General features: G+C 56.6%; 6 protein-coding genes across 6 annotated transcripts; 3 read left to right on the forward strand and 3 right to left on the reverse strand.

Moving 5' to 3' along the window:
* Positions 1-600: 600 nt before the first annotated feature.
* DL89DRAFT_263673 (uncharacterized protein) lies at positions 601-1,552 on the reverse strand. Its single transcript, XM_040885933.1, has one exon. The coding sequence runs from the start codon at positions 1,435-1,437 to the stop codon at positions 1,006-1,008; it is 432 nt and encodes a 143-aa protein (XP_040746851.1). The 5' UTR covers positions 1,438-1,552; the 3' UTR covers positions 601-1,005.
* Positions 1,553-1,729: 177 nt separating this feature from the next.
* On the forward strand, positions 1,730-3,208 carry DL89DRAFT_203565 (WD40 repeat-like protein; the record flags this gene model as incomplete). Its single annotated transcript, XM_040884032.1, has 1 exon — positions 1,730-3,208. A coding segment is annotated over one exon (1,479 nt), but the record flags the coding sequence as incomplete, so codon positions are not given.
* A 239-nt stretch (positions 3,209-3,447) lies between these two features.
* Positions 3,448-5,075, forward strand: DL89DRAFT_1564 (putative MAK2 protein). Its single transcript, XM_040883617.1, has 2 exons — positions 3,448-3,774; positions 4,001-5,075. Exons 1-2 carry the CDS (start codon positions 3,614-3,616, stop codon positions 4,956-4,958), a joined length of 1,119 nt encoding a protein of 372 aa, XP_040746853.1. The 5' UTR covers positions 3,448-3,613; the 3' UTR covers positions 4,959-5,075.
* A 1,222-nt stretch (positions 5,076-6,297) lies between these two features.
* Positions 6,298-8,185, forward strand: DL89DRAFT_263676 (phosphate:H+ symporter). The gene is made up of 3 exons (XM_040885934.1): positions 6,298-6,428; positions 6,451-7,125; positions 7,170-8,185. Exons 1-3 carry the CDS (start codon positions 6,366-6,368, stop codon positions 7,995-7,997), a joined length of 1,566 nt encoding a protein of 521 aa, XP_040746854.1. The 5' UTR covers positions 6,298-6,365; the 3' UTR covers positions 7,998-8,185.
* A 34-nt stretch (positions 8,186-8,219) lies between these two features.
* DL89DRAFT_319404 (Homocysteine S-methyltransferase) lies at positions 8,220-9,594 on the reverse strand (the record flags this gene model as incomplete). Its single annotated transcript, XM_040891126.1, has 3 exons — positions 8,791-9,594; positions 8,299-8,745; positions 8,220-8,267 (listed from the first exon to the last, which is right to left on the reverse strand). Exons 1-3 carry the CDS (start codon positions 9,580-9,582, stop codon positions 8,220-8,222), a joined length of 1,287 nt encoding a protein of 428 aa, XP_040746855.1. The 5' UTR covers positions 9,583-9,594.
* Positions 9,595-9,747: 153 nt separating this feature from the next.
* On the reverse strand, positions 9,748-15,736 carry DL89DRAFT_289388 (uncharacterized protein; the record flags this gene model as incomplete). The annotated part of the gene is made up of 7 exons (XM_040889953.1): positions 9,748-11,586; positions 11,624-14,362; positions 14,388-14,763; positions 14,804-15,127; positions 15,364-15,492; positions 15,581-15,645; positions 15,722-15,736. 7 exons carry the CDS (start codon positions 15,734-15,736, stop codon positions 9,748-9,750), a joined length of 5,487 nt encoding a protein of 1,828 aa, XP_040746856.1.
* Positions 15,737-16,019: the final 283 nt, after the last annotated feature.

Here is a 16,019-nt window from a genome sequence, read left to right on the forward strand (position 1 = left end):
AGCAGTTAAAAAGGCGGCTCTCAAGGCATTCACTTTGATAGGCACCGACATTCTTGCGTTTCCCCATTTTTCATCCTTTCTTCTTCACTTTCAGAGTACCTGGCTTTTTCAATTGTATAAAAAATCGATGGCGTTCACATACTTCACCGACCTGAAGGAGCGGCTCAGCCACCCCGGTGGGCCGCCCTTCTACTTCCGCGTAGCGAACCTGGTTGTGGCCGTCCTCATGATAATCGTCTCCATCGTGTTCTTCACCTGGAAGAGCTTCCCGCGGATCATGCTCGGCATCTTTGAGATCCTGTTGGCAGTCTGGGATTATCATGTTCGAGGTGGCCAACATGGAGCCGTTCAAGAAGTACGTTCTGTTCATGTTCACATGGCGCGGACGCGGCTGCTTCTACATTTTCTTTGGGTGCCTGACGCTCGGACACAACGCGTGGGGATGGATCTTTGGCTCCATTATTCGCGGGTATTGGCGTGGTTTACGTAGTCCTGTCATACACGACAAAGAAGAATGAAAACTACGTCATGGATGCGGCGCCCAGTGCGGCTGGCGGCGTTGCGTATAATGGACTCGTCGTTGCCGATGCACAATGGCGCGGCTGGCGGGTACCCGGCCGGCGGGCAGTACCAGGGGTCTGCTCAATACCCAACCTCGGCCCAGTACCCGAACTCGTCGCAGTACGGCAACAGCGGCTCGATCGCCAACCCGAGCATGGCGCATGCGCCTCAGAGCGACTATCTCCACAACCCTATCTAATGTGGATATGGCCTTTTCTACTTGCTGTTGCGTTTTTCTTCATAATTATATCTGTTTTCATTGGGCCAAGATGTGGTCTCCATTGTGTTCAGCGAGACAGCGCGCCCCGGATCCTTGGCAAGAGTGCATGATCCGCTTGGCATTCAGAGCAGCAGCTCGCTTTGGGCAGCGTCACAGTAGAAAGCGGAGTGTATGGATTTATTCAAGAGCTGGTCTACTTCTTCTCTTCGCCGTCGGCGTTCTCCTTAGCGCTGCTCCAAGATCTTGCGCCTCAGTGCCATCATCTCCATGGACGGACGGATTCTCCAGCCCTTGAGCTTGTTCGCTCTCCGCTTCTCCTCGTACTCGATCTCCAGCCCGCCAAAGTCGCTGTTAATGTCTGCCTCCTCCGGGTACTCAAAGTCCTCCTTGATTGTGACAATGGCCTTTTTGGTCCTCGCGGTGCGCTCCTTCTGGCCGGTGAAGCGGTTGACAGTCCACTTGCCGGGCATCACGGCTGTGCGCACATCGGTGACTGTGACATTGTACATATGCGAGAGATAGTCCTTGATGTCGAGCTTGTTGACGTTCAGGGGCACGCGGAACGCCGCCTGGCTTTTGCCCAGGCGCGCGTCCGGGATGATCTTAAACACGAGGTTCGGGAAATAAACCTTGGCGTTACCAAACCGCTGGGCCATTGCAAAAACTGAATCGTCTGTGTAGAATGAGAGGGGGGGGGCAAATTAACGAGGAAGCAGAAGCAAGAGGCCTGCGAATTGAACAGGGGGAAAAGCACAAATGTCCACGCTGACAGATATCGGCAAAAAAAAAAAAAGCGAGCCGATCTGGGTCCTTCCCTTGCTCGAGCCGAGTCGTATAAAAACTTTGAGCCCACAAATCCAAGAAAATTTTCGTTTTCTGCTCTTGCTTGTCTGCGCCTTCTCCGTCCAAAAATCGTCTACCAATTTACACTTTTCAAAGCATTCTCACATGGAGTTCAAGCCGACTGGCGCGACACGCGTCGCCAAAACAATCAAGCGCACGCTGCCCGAGGCTGGGTACTGGAAGCGGTTCCAGTCGCAGGTGATGGTCAAAGAGTACGGCATGGTGACATCGGTGGAGTTCAGCCCGATCAAGCCGCACGATCTGGTGGTGACGGCGTCGACACGGTTGCAGATCTACAACGGGCGGACCGGCCAGCTGACACGGTCGGTGACGCGGTTCACAAGCCCGGCGCACAGCGGGTCGTTCCGGTCCGACGGAAAGCTGCTGGTGGCCGGCGACGACTCGAATCTGGTCCAGGTCTTTGATGGCAACAGCCGCGCGATCCTGCGGACATTCAAGGGGCACACGGATCCGGTGCATGTCACCAAGTTTCTGCCAAACAAGGTCAATGTCATGTCGGGGTCTGACGACAAGACGGTAAGGATCTGGGACATTCCAAGCCAGGCGGCAGTTAATACGTTCGAGGACCACACGGATTACGTGCGCAGCGGCGCGGTGTTTGCAGACAACCCGAACCTGGTGGCCACAGGCTCATACGACCATACGGTGAAGATCTGGGACCTGCGCGCCAACCAGTGCACGACCACCATCGAGATCGAGGACCCCGTCGAAGACGTGCTGGTGTTCCCTGGCGGCGGCATGCTGGCGGTGTCGGGCGGACCCAATGTGCACATCTACGATATGCTGATGGGCGGCCGGTACATGACCACGCTGGGCAACCATGAGAAGACAGTGACGGCGATGTGCCTGGACAGCTCTGGCGGGCGCCTGCTGGCCGGCTCGCTCGACCACCACGTCAAGATCTACGACGTGCAGAACTTCAAGATGGTGTACAACCTGAACTACCCGGCGCCGATTCTGAGCCTGGCGCTGTCGCCCGACGACACGATGCTGGCTGTGGGCATGACCTCGGGCGTATTCTCGCTGCGCCGGCGTGCTGTCACCGCCAAGGAGCAGGCGCTGAAGCAGCGCGAGCAGAAGCAGCCGCTGCCCGGCTCCAAGGCATATTTCCTGCGTGGGCAGTCGAACAAGGGCGCCGACGACGACCTGCGCATCGAGCACCGGCGGCGTCGTGGATTAGCGGATTACGATCAGTTCCTGCGCAAGTTCCAGTATGCCAAGGCCCTGGACGCCGTGCTGTCCAACAACCGCGCGGGATTGACAGTGGTGTCGCTGCTGCAAGAGCTCATGCACCGTGACGGCCTCACGGCCGCCCTCGCTGGCCGCGACGAGCTGACGCTCGAGCCGATTCTGCGGTTCCTGGCGAAGCACATCGATAACCCAAGGTACACAAATGTGCTGGCGACCGTGGCCGAGTCGCTGTTTAGCATCTACGGCGACCTGCTGAGCCAGTCGAGCACGCTGGCCGAGCTGCTGATGCGCGTGCGCGCCAAGACACGCACCGAGATCAAGCTGCACCAGGAGATGGAGATGCTGCTGGGCACCATGGACATGCTCATGTCGGCGTGCGATATCAGCCACGGAAAGAGCAGCCAGAAGCTCGCGGTCGAGGAGGATGTATTGGTCCAGAGCTAGGCTTTCTTGAGAGGATAGCGTGTCTGAAGGTTGAATTAATTCGTTTCGCTTGTCGCCATTGCCGAATTCCTGCTATCGACTGTCGATCCCTCCTCATTTCCCTCTACTCCCCAAACAGGGCGTGCATGTCCACAAAGAACGGCCGCTTTGTAGACCGCTTTCCCAAGAGCTCGCCCCTCCTTGCGGCCAGCGCCGTATTGTTTGTCCTGGCTGCCCCTTTTTCATGTTCAATTTCCTTGGCTAATAGTCTTTTTCCTCCTCTATCCTGCACAACACACGCACTTTATTCTTTTCTTTTCTTGCACTCCTCATTCACTCTATTGCACTTTAATAATGGACCCCCAGCAGCAGGCACAGCAACAGCAGCAGCAGCAGCAGCAGCAGCAAGCCAACGCCCAGGCTCTGGCAATTCAGCAGAGGCTGGCCTCGTTTAACCTCGGACCGTTCTACCAGGTCCAGCAGCTTATTGGCGAGGGCGCATACGGAACTGTCTGGTAAGTCTATTAAAACGATCCCCGCCTGCTTGCAATCTCTGCGAAATTCGCAACTGCTCTCCGCTGTGCTCCAGCCATTTCCGAAAAAGAAAAATAAGGGTGCTGCTTTTCTTTTGGGGGAGAGGGCTGATAAACGCAGACCATGTGAAGGGACCGCGCACAGGGAAGCGCAGGAGACCTTTTACTGCCCTTTTCGGCTAAACTGCTAAGCACAATTACTCTGTAGCTCTGCCACGTACAAGCCGAATGGCATTGACGTTGCGGCGAAGCGAATCCGGCCGTTCGAGTCAGCCATGTTCTGCCTTCGCACGCTGCGCGAGATTAAGCTGCTAAAGTTCTTCAACCACGAAAACATCATCTCCATCCTGGACATCGTGCGGCCGGCCTCGTTCGACCAGTTCAACGAGGTGTACATCATCCAGGAGCTGGTTGACATTGACCTGCACCGCATCATCAAGACGCAGCCGCTGTCGGAGGACCACGTGCAGTACTTCCTGTACCAGATTCTGCGCGCCCTAAAGTACATTCACTCGTGCAATGTGCTGCACCGCGACCTGAAGCCCTCCAACATCCTTTTGAACGCCAACTGCGACCTGAAGATTTGCGACTTTGGCCTGGCCCGCGGCGCCAACGACGACCCCGATAACGAGGGTGCATTCATGACCGAATACGTTGCCACGCGGTGGTACCGCGCGCCGGAGATCATGCTGACCTTTAAGGAGTACACCAAGGCCATCGACATCTGGTCGGTAGGATGCATCATGGCTGAGATGATCTCCAGGCAGCCGCTGTTCCCGGGCCGCGACTACCATCACCAGCTGAAGCTCATCCTGGACGTCCTCGGCACGCCCACGTCCGACGACTATCTGAGCATCAAGAGCCGCCGTGCGCGCGACTTTATCCGCGGCATGTCGCTGAAGCAAAAGGTCAATTTCTCGGAGCTCTTCCCGACCGCCAGCCCGCTGGCAATTGACCTGATGGAGAAGATGCTGACGTTCAACCCGAAGAAGCGCATTACGGTGGAGGAGGCGCTGGCGCACGAGTACCTTGCCCAGTACCATGACGACAACGACGAGCCTGTGAGCCAGCCGCTGCCGCCCAATTTCTTCGACTTTGACAACTACAAGGAGAAGCTGAGCATTGAGCAGCTCAAGGTGCTGATGTGGAACGAGATTTGCGGCTAAATTTATTCGTGGTTATACAAAATGAGCATGCGAGCCCGGCGTGTTCTGTGCTGCCTTTATATCTTCCATCTTTTCTTTTTTTTTCTTTCACCAGCCGTAATTCTATTTCCAACGTAAACAATTGGCGTTCTGCTTTGGGATTAGCGGGCCTGCAGTCCTTGTGGTCCTTGTGGTCCTTGTGGTCCCAGGAACGAGGCGCCATAGCGTTGGACAATCGCCATTCCGGACTGCCTTTCATTGTGCTTTCATAAAACACAGCCTTTGCATCGCCTCGTTCGATCGCACCCAATGCGTATGAGGGACAACGCCATCGCACTTGCATTGGCTAGCTGCAGGCAGGCGGTTTCTCCGTGCCAGCATGCCAAGGCGTGTATCATAGCGACGTCGTTTGGACATGCCTATTTTTAAACAGCTCGCCCAGACGTCCCCACCCGGGTCTGCTAGAGACACTGATGGGCACGACCGGCACAAGAGGAGCGGGTGGGGGAAGCGATTGTCAGACCGCATCAATGAGCATGCATCGGATTGAAAAACGCCGGGACGCTCAGGGCCCATCGTTGTGCGCACATGTCTACTTCAGTCGCAGCTGGCACTTGCTGCCCAGCAAGCATCGTCTCACAAACTGCCGTTACGCTTCCATGAAGAACATTCATCTCGCTGCTCTCTACTTGACATTTGAAGTCATGTTACAGGAATTGTTCCATTGTCGCTTAGATAGTAAACAGAACATACTCTTTAGAAAATAGCTTTGCAAAGCTTAACATACTAGTCTGGCAGTAGCCGTTGCTCCAAAGCAATAGCTCAGAAAACTGGTCGTTTTCATATATCGCTGGCGCGCCGTTTGCTGATACCGGTTACGTGGGTCGTGCTCTCCTTTAGCCCTCGTGGACCATCTGTGGTGCAGCACGTTCCCAGCGGCATTCACCAAATATAGCCCGGAAGCGATCTGTCCACTGCCTGTCTTTCTCTGGCCGCCTTCCGACAGGTGAGCTACCCCTAGGTGATTTTCAAGCAGCAAAGAAACACAATTTCAGTGATCGACATCTCGGGTGCATGGACGCTGACTTCCATCGCCTTGGCCTGCCAGCCCATGCCTGCGAGTCCTCAGGGACGGGTGGCTGCTCTGCGCCATATGACTGGATGAATATAGCAGTTTGATTTCTGTTGAATGGCGGGCGTATTCATTACATCCCGGGGGTACTCAGCTCACTTTTTTTGCTGCACATATCGCCCGGCCGTGGGGCACGGAAGCAACCGAGTGCGCCATGTTTTTTGTCCGGCTATGGGGATGCAACTGCGGCTGTATATATAAGGTACTCTTGCCTCTGCTGTCCTGTCTATGGAACCGCAGATTTATTCTTTCAACTCTTCAACTCCATCCAACCTTCTTTTTTCGCAAAGTTAAAAATGTCCGCGGACCATTCTTTGCATGACCCGCTCCAGGGCGTCGAAGAGGCTGCCGAGTACCGTGTCGCGTCGCAAGACAGCACAGGAGAAGTACAACCGTCAGCTCTCTGACAACGACGTCGTCGCCCTGCGCCAGCAGGCCCTGGCCGAAATCGACAACGCCAAGTTTGGCATGTTCCACGTCAAGGCATGCATGGTCGCTGGTATCGGATTCTTCACTGACAGTTACGACATCTTCGCCATCAACCTGTGCTCGCTGATCATGGGCTACGTGTACTACGCCGACGCTGTCGGTCCGGCCAAGAACACGACGCCTACCAACATCGACATGTGGATCAAGGGTGCTACCCAGCTCGGTTGCATTATCGGACAGTTCACGTTTGGATACCTGGCTGACCGTCTCGGCCGCAAGCGCATCTACGGTGTCGAGCTCATCATCATCATTGTGTGCACCATCGGTGCTTCCTTCTCCGGAAACACTATGCGTGGTCTGTCTGTTTACTGGGTCCTGTTCATCTGGCGCTTCGTCCTCGGTATTGGTATTGGTGGCGACTACCCCGTGTCGGCCATCATTACCTCCGAGTTCGCGACCACCAAGAACCGTGGTGCCATGATTGCTGCGGTCTTTGCCATGCAAGGCTTTGGTATTGTCGCTGCTGCCATTGTGGCCCTTATTGTGCTTGCATGCTTCAAGGGCGCTGTCGAGGGTGACCAGCTCAAGCTCGACTATGTCTGGCGTATCATCATGGGTCTTGGCACGGTCCCCGCGCTCGTCGCCCTGTACTTCCGCCTCACTATCCCGAGACCCCGCGCTACACCATTGACATCGAGCAGAACGTCAAGCGTGCTGCCATCGACGTCCAGACCACAGTCAACGGCCGCCGCGACCTGGGTGATGAGGCGTATGCTGCCCAGGCCGCCCACAACGACAAGAAGGTCAAGAAGCCCAACTGGACCGAGTTCTACAACCACTTCAAGAAGTGGAAGCACTTCCGCGTGCTCATGGGCACTGCCGTGACCTGGTTCGCCCTCGACGTCGCGTTCTATGGCGTCAACCTGAACTCGTCCATCATCCTGCAGGCCATCGGCTTTGTGTCGTCCGAGAGCCCCTACAAGGCGATCCTGAAGAACACCGCCGGTAACATCATCCTCAACCTGCTCGGCACTCTGCCTGGCTACTGGGTCACTGTGTTCACCATTGACCGCCTCGGCCGCAAGACCATCCAGTACATCGGCTTTGTGATGCTGCTGATCCTCTTCTGCATTCTCGGGTTCGCATACCACCAGATCCTGGACAAGTCGGTCGCTGCCTTTGTGGTCCTCATCACGCTGGCAAACTTCTTCCAGAACTTTGGCCCCAACACCACCACCTTCATCATCCCCTCGGAGGCCTTCCCGACCCGCTTCCGCTCGACCTGCCACGGCATCTCGGCGGCGAGCGGCAAGATCGGCGCTGTCATTGCCCAGCTCGGCTTCTTCCACCTCAAGGACCGCGGAGGCAAGAACAAGTTTATCCCGCAGCTGATCCAGATCTTCGCGCTGTTCATGCTCGTCGGTCTGCTCTTCACCTGGTTTGTGCCCGAGACCAAGGGCAAGTCGCTGGAGCAGCTCAGCGAGGAGAGCGAGGATTGAATGGATTCGCTCCCTGCGCGCTGTTAATTTCCCTCTCGTTTTTTCGTTAATTCTGTTCCCCCTACCGTTCCATGATAAACTCCCAACATTGTACCCGCCCCGCCAGGTTTGAATGTATTCCCAACGCAGCGACCAAGAGCAGCTAGCAAGCACACAACTACTATATATAGCGAACGACATTTTCCTTGAATTCCCGCATCGTGGTGCTTGGCTGGTCGTCTGCTAAATATAGCCCTGCACCATAGGACCGAATCCAGCTTGCACATTTGTCTGGGGTAACATTGTGATTGGCGGCGTCAACCAGGCACATGCAGGGCGCGCGCTCAAGGAGCAGTTCTATTCCTGAGGTGTCAGCTGAGTCGACAACCAAGGTGCAGCTGAGCTCAATCACTGCGCGTTTGGCCAATGCGCAAAGCAGACGCAACGACTGCCCCGACGACGAAAACTGGACACGCAGAACCGCGCTGCCAGTGCCACTGACTGCTGCCATGATCGCACTCGCAATATCGTCGGTCGACCAAGTGCTGGATATGACAATACTTGGTAGCGCCCCGTGGCCACTTACCGTGCACACCTTCTCTCGCACCCGCAAAGCAGAACCTAGTGTCCTTGACTCGCCATTGCACTGGCTGGCCATTGCCCTGATGTGCATGGGTGTGATGCCGCAGCACCCGCCCACCATATCGACCATCTCAGAACCGACAAACCTTGCCATCTCTGCAGCAAACGTCTCGGGTGTCAGTGAGTACTGTCCGTCCGTATCCGGAAGCCCCGCACAGGGATAAAACGCGACGCATGCATCGGTGCTGTCTCTGATACGCCCGACAGTGCTGCTGCTAAAGTCTGGAGCACAGTCGCCGCAGTTCTGACCCACGGCTAGCACATTCGGATATGCCGCGAAAGCACGTGCAAACTCCTCCCAGGACTGCCCCGACATGATTCTGCCATCCTTGGCCCCAACTCCAGCGGAGACAATTGCCTGAAGCTGCACATTGCACACTGCCGCGATCTGGTGGATGGCGGCCATGGCGGCGCGCGCATTGACCCAGTCCATAACGCTCTCAACCAGGAATACCCGGCAGCCGCCTTCGACCAGCGCGCGTATCTGATCGCAGTACACGCCAAAGAGCTCCTCAAAGTGTATGTGCTCGAATGTTTCAATTGTGACCGCGGCATGCGTAGGTCCAACTGAACCGCACACGAGAGCGTTTCGGCCGGACCTTGCAACAGCATCTAGTGCAATGCGCACAGACTGCCTGTTCATTTCAGCGACTAGCTTCGAGTCGACGCCAATCCCGTAAAAGCGGTTCTGGTCGACGACGTTGGCGCAAAACGTATTCGTCTGTATTATGTCTGCACCTGCTTCGAGGAATCGTTCGTGCAGTGTCTGTACGAGCGCGCGCTGGGTCAGTGAAAGAAGTGCGCAGTTGCCCTGCTGTGCTTGAGCTGCCGGGATATCGAGTGCGCCGCGGTAGTCCGCTTCGGTTAGGTGGGCTTTGCGAAGCTCAGTCCCCAGGCCTCCATCAAGGACTATCACTGCTTTTTCCAGCAGCTTGCCGTGGATGAATCTCTCTGCAGTGCTCATTTGCAGTATCTTAGGATGGAAATAAATTGTCACCACGTCGCAACACATCGCCACGTGCCTGAATGTACTTCAGAACATTAGTATGTGAATGCCCATTATGGACACACACATGTGGATGGCGAATATGCCAGTAGAAAATGTAAAATATGGAGTAAATCAGAATGCTTATGCGTAGTAGCAAGGAGAGACAAGCATGTCGGTCAGCAGCTCAAGCTGCTCGCTGGTGAACTTTTTCCTATCCTCGTGCCACGTATCCATATGCGTGCGACGGAACTCGGCAAACGTGTGCTGAACCGTGCTTTGAATCGGGTTTGGGTCATCGATGCACTCTGCCAGCGTGACCAGTACGTTGGGCAGCCACTCGGGGATCGTGTACGGGAAGGCCAGGACCAGGCACGACAGGCCCAGGACACCCGCATGGCGTGTCAGGACCAGCTGGGTGTACTTGGGCACGTTCTTCAGATTCCGCCTGTTGCGCGGCAGGCGCTTGGCCAGCTTCTTTGAAAACTGCTCGTTGATATCCAGGATCACATTGCCGCTGGCACACTTGATCAGGCTGGTCAGCGATTTAGCCGCGGTCTGGCGCACCTCGACCTGGTCGTGGACCAGGAACGACGACGTCGAGTCCATCAGGCTGGCACGCATCTCGCGCGACAGCACAAACCGGTTCGAGAACGTCAGGGTGCAGATCAGCGGCAGGGTCTTCGTGATCGTGTGCCAGCTGTTGGGCGAGTCCGTCAGAAGCGTCAGAATGTCCTTGGCCACGTCTTCAACGACAGTCGATGTATACAGGACCTGCGACGTAAACTGCATGATGATCTTGGCTAGTCGCGACATGTCCTCATCGTCGTTTTGGTCCTGCATGGTTGCCAGCAAGGGCAGGAATGTCGGCACATGCGAGAGCGTAATCCGGCGGCTGCAGTACGTGAACCCAGCAACCAAGAAGTTTAGCAGCGTCTTGCTACCGCGGCTGTAGTTTGACGTGCCCTCGCTCGACGGCTTATGCTCAACGTGCCATCTAAGGATCTGGTTGCGGATCTCCTCGATCATTGCCACCGTTCCTGGCGTGCCTGTCCAGCGCGAGAAATCGCGGCCCGTGCTACCGTGCTGCAGACTGTCAGCCAGCGCCTCAGCAACGCTGGAATACGACGGCGAAAACTCCGCCGAGGCCATGATGTACATCAGAACGCCGGCAGAGTCGCGCACCTGCTTGTATGGGTGTGCCAGGGCATCCATCAGCCGCACATTGCTGGCGATGATGGCCGGCGCAATGCGCCAATCCCAGCTGTTGACCATGGTACGCAGCAGATCGAGCTTGGTCGCTTCAATGAACGTTGCTTCGGACGTGGGGTCGAACGGATTTCCGTACAGCAGCAGGTGGATCAGCGGCACAAACCGCCGCGGGTCGCGGCGCGCAAACACATACTGCAGACCGGTCTGCCAGAACCGGACCGTGTCGGGCCGGAGCTTGGAGAAAACGGTTGACATCACAGGGATGAGCGAGGTCCACATGCGCGACAGTGCCTCCTTTGACCAGTGCTTCGCACCGCGCAGCATTCCAGACACCATCTCCGAGGCTGCCCGCTGCGAGCTCTGCTTCTCGGTGTCCATGGCTAGTCTCTCGATGACGGGCCACGCCTGGTCAAACACCTCTTCCTCGAACAGCGAGAACAGCTGCATGTACAGGTTCGCCTTGGACACTCCAAAGTAGTCGTCGTCAGGCTGCATGCTCTCCTGCGAGTACCACTGCGCAATGCTGTCCCATTTTCCTTTGGCGAATATAACATCGCGGATAGCCTGGTACGCCGGCAGCGACTCCGGGTCGATCTTGTCAAAGGCGCGCTTGGCAGTGGTCGGAGGACTCACATACGCCTTGGCCGCCTTGGGCCACGCGTACCAGCCAGTCGATGGATTGTCGATGTACGGTGCATTGAGTGCAGCCTCATCGCCATCGATGGCGCGTTTCGTCAATGTCGCGTATCCAGCAAAGTCAAAGCCGCTGCTCTGTGTGTCGAGATCCAATACCAGCCGTCCGCGACACAATCGACAGGTCACTGCAGTGCTCCTTGCACTTGTGCTTGAGCTTGCTGATAAACGACGACAGGCTGATCATGGCACTCTCGCGGAACAGAACCAGGTCCGACGTCAGATTGTTTGCTAGCGTGCTTGCCATCTCGGGATCCAGGGCCAGGGTCATGCTGACAAGCTGGTCCAGGAAATAGCTGGACAGCGCTGCAAAGCGCCAGGTAGTACCCGCGTCGCGCAGAATCTCGACCAGCGCAGTGGTGACCTTGGCGTGCTCGGCCACTGCAAAGGCGTATTTCTCCTCGCACTGCTTCTTCAGCTCGGCAATGTCGCCTGCCATGTCCTCGGTGGGTGCCAGGCGACAGACGATCTCGCGCACGCTTTCTGTGGGTTCCTCGATCGGCGACGGTGCAATGGCATTGGTGATCTGCCCGAAGGCCGTCTTGCGGATCAGCTCCTTGACCTGCGGCTTGTCTTCGTGCTGTGCCCGACACAGGGCCAGAATGACCTTGGGCAGGTAGTGCCAGTCGCGGCCGCATGTGCTGTGGATCGGCGACGTGGCAAACAGGCGCAGGGCACCGATCATCTTGTCCGAGTCGCTGTTTTCGTTGTCCTCGAGCTCAGCCAAGAAGCGCGGGATTAGCGGGTACTTTAGCGCCGGGATCAGCGAGCAGACGTTGTCAATGGCTGAGACAGCGTGGTTACGGATCTCAGCATACGGCGACAGACAGAATCCGGCAAGCGAGCTGGTGATTGTGCGGTACAGCACAGTGTTGGGCTTGAATCGCGCATTGTGCAGGAGCCGAGCGCTCTGCGTGAACACCAGGCGCTTTCCAGCAAAGTACCGCGGAATGTTGCTCTGGCGGCTGTCAATGTAGAAGCTATCGATGCCGAAGCTCCATGCCTTGCGCAGGCTAATAAACGTGCCACGGTCAGAGCCGTGGTCGCCGATGAAGATGCTGGCGAGCTTTACCAGGCTCTTGATGTTCTCGACGTCATCCTCGCGCTTCGCCGCCATGAAATCCAGTGTCCGGGCTGCTGCCTGGCCAATGGAGAGGCGAATCTGCGAGATCTCCTTGTACTCGGCGCTGGCACGATCGGCGAAGCAGTACCCCGCCTCGATGGGGCGGTTGATCCGGTATTGCGGCGGCATGCTGCTGGCAGTGTCGCTCTCAATGATAGCCTCAGCAGACGTCTTGGGACTAAAGCCGTCGTCAGCAGCCATGCTGTCGCCATCATTGGCATCCTGCTCGTTGGGTGGGGGGATCAGCGTGCCAATGCAGCGCAGGGCTTGGCGCAGGGTGGTCAGAATGCGGTTCAGATGCACGTTGTCCTGATCGTCAGACTCCTTTGTGCCTGGATTGGCAGCCTCGTCGATAAAGCGGTTAAGCATGTCGATCTGTGGGATCGCAATGTCCCGCAGCAGCTCCATGGCAAATTCAATCTCCTCGTTCGTCGGCTGATGCCACTTCATCTCGAATGACTCGTCCTCGACCGCCAAGTGCTTGCCCCAGTACTTGTAGTGGTTGTCGTGGAACTCAGGGTCGTTCCACACCTTGTCTGAGACGCTGCGGCCGCGCTCCGGATAGAGCGTCGTCAGCCGCACCATGGCATTGTACAGGATTCGCGAGCCAATGCTGTAGATTGGGCGCGACATGCATTCGCTGAGAACCAGCTGGACCACGCGCTTGATGTCGGCGCGGTACGGGAGCAGGTACATGCCATTCTGGCACTCGACTAGCACCGAAAGCACCGACAGGAACCAGGTCAGCGTGGTTTCGGAATGGGCTCTGGAGCGTGTGCTCAGCGACGGCGTGCTGCCAACCCCATTCTCAATCTCCTCGGTGATCCGCTCACAGCACATGGGCATCAGGCTCTTCAGTGCCTGCTCCGGGATAGCGTTGGCGAAGGCATAGACGATCTTGCACACGCTGTCAACAGCCGAGAGGCTGGTGATGCTCGACACGAAGTTGGTGATCAGGCGGGTCACCATTGGGTAGTAGCGCTCGCTGCACTGGAGCAGCACAGCCTCGGTCGTGTGCGCAACCATGGCCTTGAGCCCCAGGTCAGACGAACCCGTGGAATCGCTGCCGCTGTCCAGGCTGCTGGACAGGTTGTCGACCAGGGCGAAGACGCGCCGCAGGTACTGGTCGATCCATGTTTCGAACTGGGCGGTGCTAACGCGAGTCAGCCACTCGACCTGCTCCATGTTGGCCACAGGCACCTGTTCAACATCGTCTGGCTCATTCACCGATGTTGTCTCCGAGTCAGCAATGGCAGGGAGATCGCCGGTCGCTGGTGGCAGCTCTTCGAAAATAACCCCATTCAAACACAGGTTGCAAATGAACGTCAGCGTGAACCACGTCTTTGTTGTGTCGTTGACGTCGATTCCAGGCAGAGTCAGCGCCAGCAGCGGCGCGACGTGGTGGGCGCCCTCAGGGTACAGCTCGAACGTAGACAGTGTGGACGCCAGCTTGGCCAGCGCGCGCATGGCTGAAATCATACGGTGTGTCTCAGTGACCGAATCAACAGCTGTGTACAGCGTGTCAAACAGCGGGGGGAAGATCAGGTTGGGCTCAACCTGGGCCAGATATCGGAGCGTCGAGTGGCTCAAGCTGACAACATCCTCGCTCTTGGAGAACAATAGCAGCATGGCTAGCGCACGCACGGAAACAGTAAAGCGGCGGCGCAGCGGGCGGGTCAGACGCATGTTTTCCGGAGTCTCGCAGTTGTCGGCCTCTTCGTCGCGCACGCGCTGCAGCAGATCCTTGGACAGGTACCGTCAGGAAGCGCGACAGGGAGCTGCTCCATTTGCCGTAGTTGGACGGGTGGAAAAACGGCTCGATCATCTGTACCAGCTGCTCAAACTGCTCCAGTGTGCCGCTCTGCTCGTGGATGGTGTAGACAATAAAGCGCGAGAACGAATGTGCCTTTTCCTCGCTCATGGGCAGAGCGCCGTTGGGCGGCGGGAAGCGATAGAAGCGCGATGTGTCAGTGAACACGGTCATCACGTTGCGCGGCAACGCCGCCATGTCATGTGCGATCGGGAGGTTGAAGAAGTGCAGCCCACTGGCAAACACTAGCCGCAGCTGGTCGTCGGTAAAGGTCAGGTGGCCCTGTTGCTCGGCTGCCAGCCACGACACCAGCGTCATAAAGCTTGCGTCGTAGTTGGTGGCGCGAAGATTGGAATGACCACAGCGAAAACACCGTTGGCAGCCAGTTTTCGGGGCTGGCCGGTGTCCCGGTTTCGGCCTCCTGATAGCGCGTGGGCACAAACAGCAGCAGGAGCTGGACGATGGGGACCTGCCAGTCAAGCGAGTTGAACTGCAGCTGGGGCAGGATCTCGTCCAGGATCTCCACGACCGCCGAGGACTCAAACAGGTGGTTGGCGGCGCGAATCAGCTCAATCAGACACTTGAGCTTTGATCTACGCTGCATGATGCCGTCCTGCCACACTTTGGGAAACGCCATCGACCGCGCCAGGTCATACATGGGGCGCCATGCCAGCGTCAGATCTTTGCTCGTCAGACGATCTTCGCGTCTATATGGCAAATGAAATAACGTTAAAAATAGGTCAGCAGACGACGCTCGGCGCAATTAAGACTGAAATTCAGCAGGCGCAAGGAAAGTTTACAGGGGCTACGTAATCCCAATGTAAAAGGCGCCAGCAGCCTCTCTGGGAAACACCACACATGGCAGCGTCATATCAGCCCGCCACATTGGCCAGCTTCCCACTCTGCAAAAGATTCGACTTACCTGAGCACACGGGATAGTATAGTGCAGCACTTGTTGAAGAGCGTCGCATCGAGAGATTGCGTGGTGATAAGCTCGAACAGGACACGGCATAGCTGTGTGCGCCGCTCCATCGACAGGACAATATAGTTGCTACATAGCGCTCCGTGGTGGAGATTAGTTGCGCAGGGCAAGTGCAAGCACGCAAGAAGGGTACGTCATACAGGCGGCTTTTGCTTACCTGTCAAGCTGCGATATCAACGCCGAGACCGCCATGTAGTCGCAGCCGAGAATGTAGAGCTGAAGCTGCGAAATGAAGTCAGTGCTCAAAGTCGGAATCCTCAGTACCACGGCTGTAGGGCAGCAGCTTGGCCCAATTAACCTCGTCGAGCCTCATTTTTGTACCGGGGAAGAATCTATATTCCAATCTCGGAAATGCAAACTGCCTTGAAACCTTTAGTTGCAAGGCACAGAAGAGTACCGAAAAGTAAGATATACGGGGCGCTGTAGGTTGAAGGCAGAGAGTATAAAAAGCCAGGAGGAGAAGAGAAACCCCCAGGCGAAGCGGCGCGACGCAGCTGCTATGCAGCCACAGCTGGTATTTGTGCTGACGTCGGCGCTAATCCCCATGCAACGAGTGTTTTTTGGTTTCATAGTGGAGCCCCATTAATTGAACCGAG

The sequence above is a fragment of the Linderina pennispora genome (genome assembly GCF_002104995.1).
Source record: "Linderina pennispora strain ATCC 12442 chromosome Unknown DL89scaffold_1, whole genome shotgun sequence".
NCBI lineage: Eukaryota > Fungi > Kickxellomycota > Kickxellomycetes > Kickxellales > Kickxellaceae > Linderina > Linderina pennispora.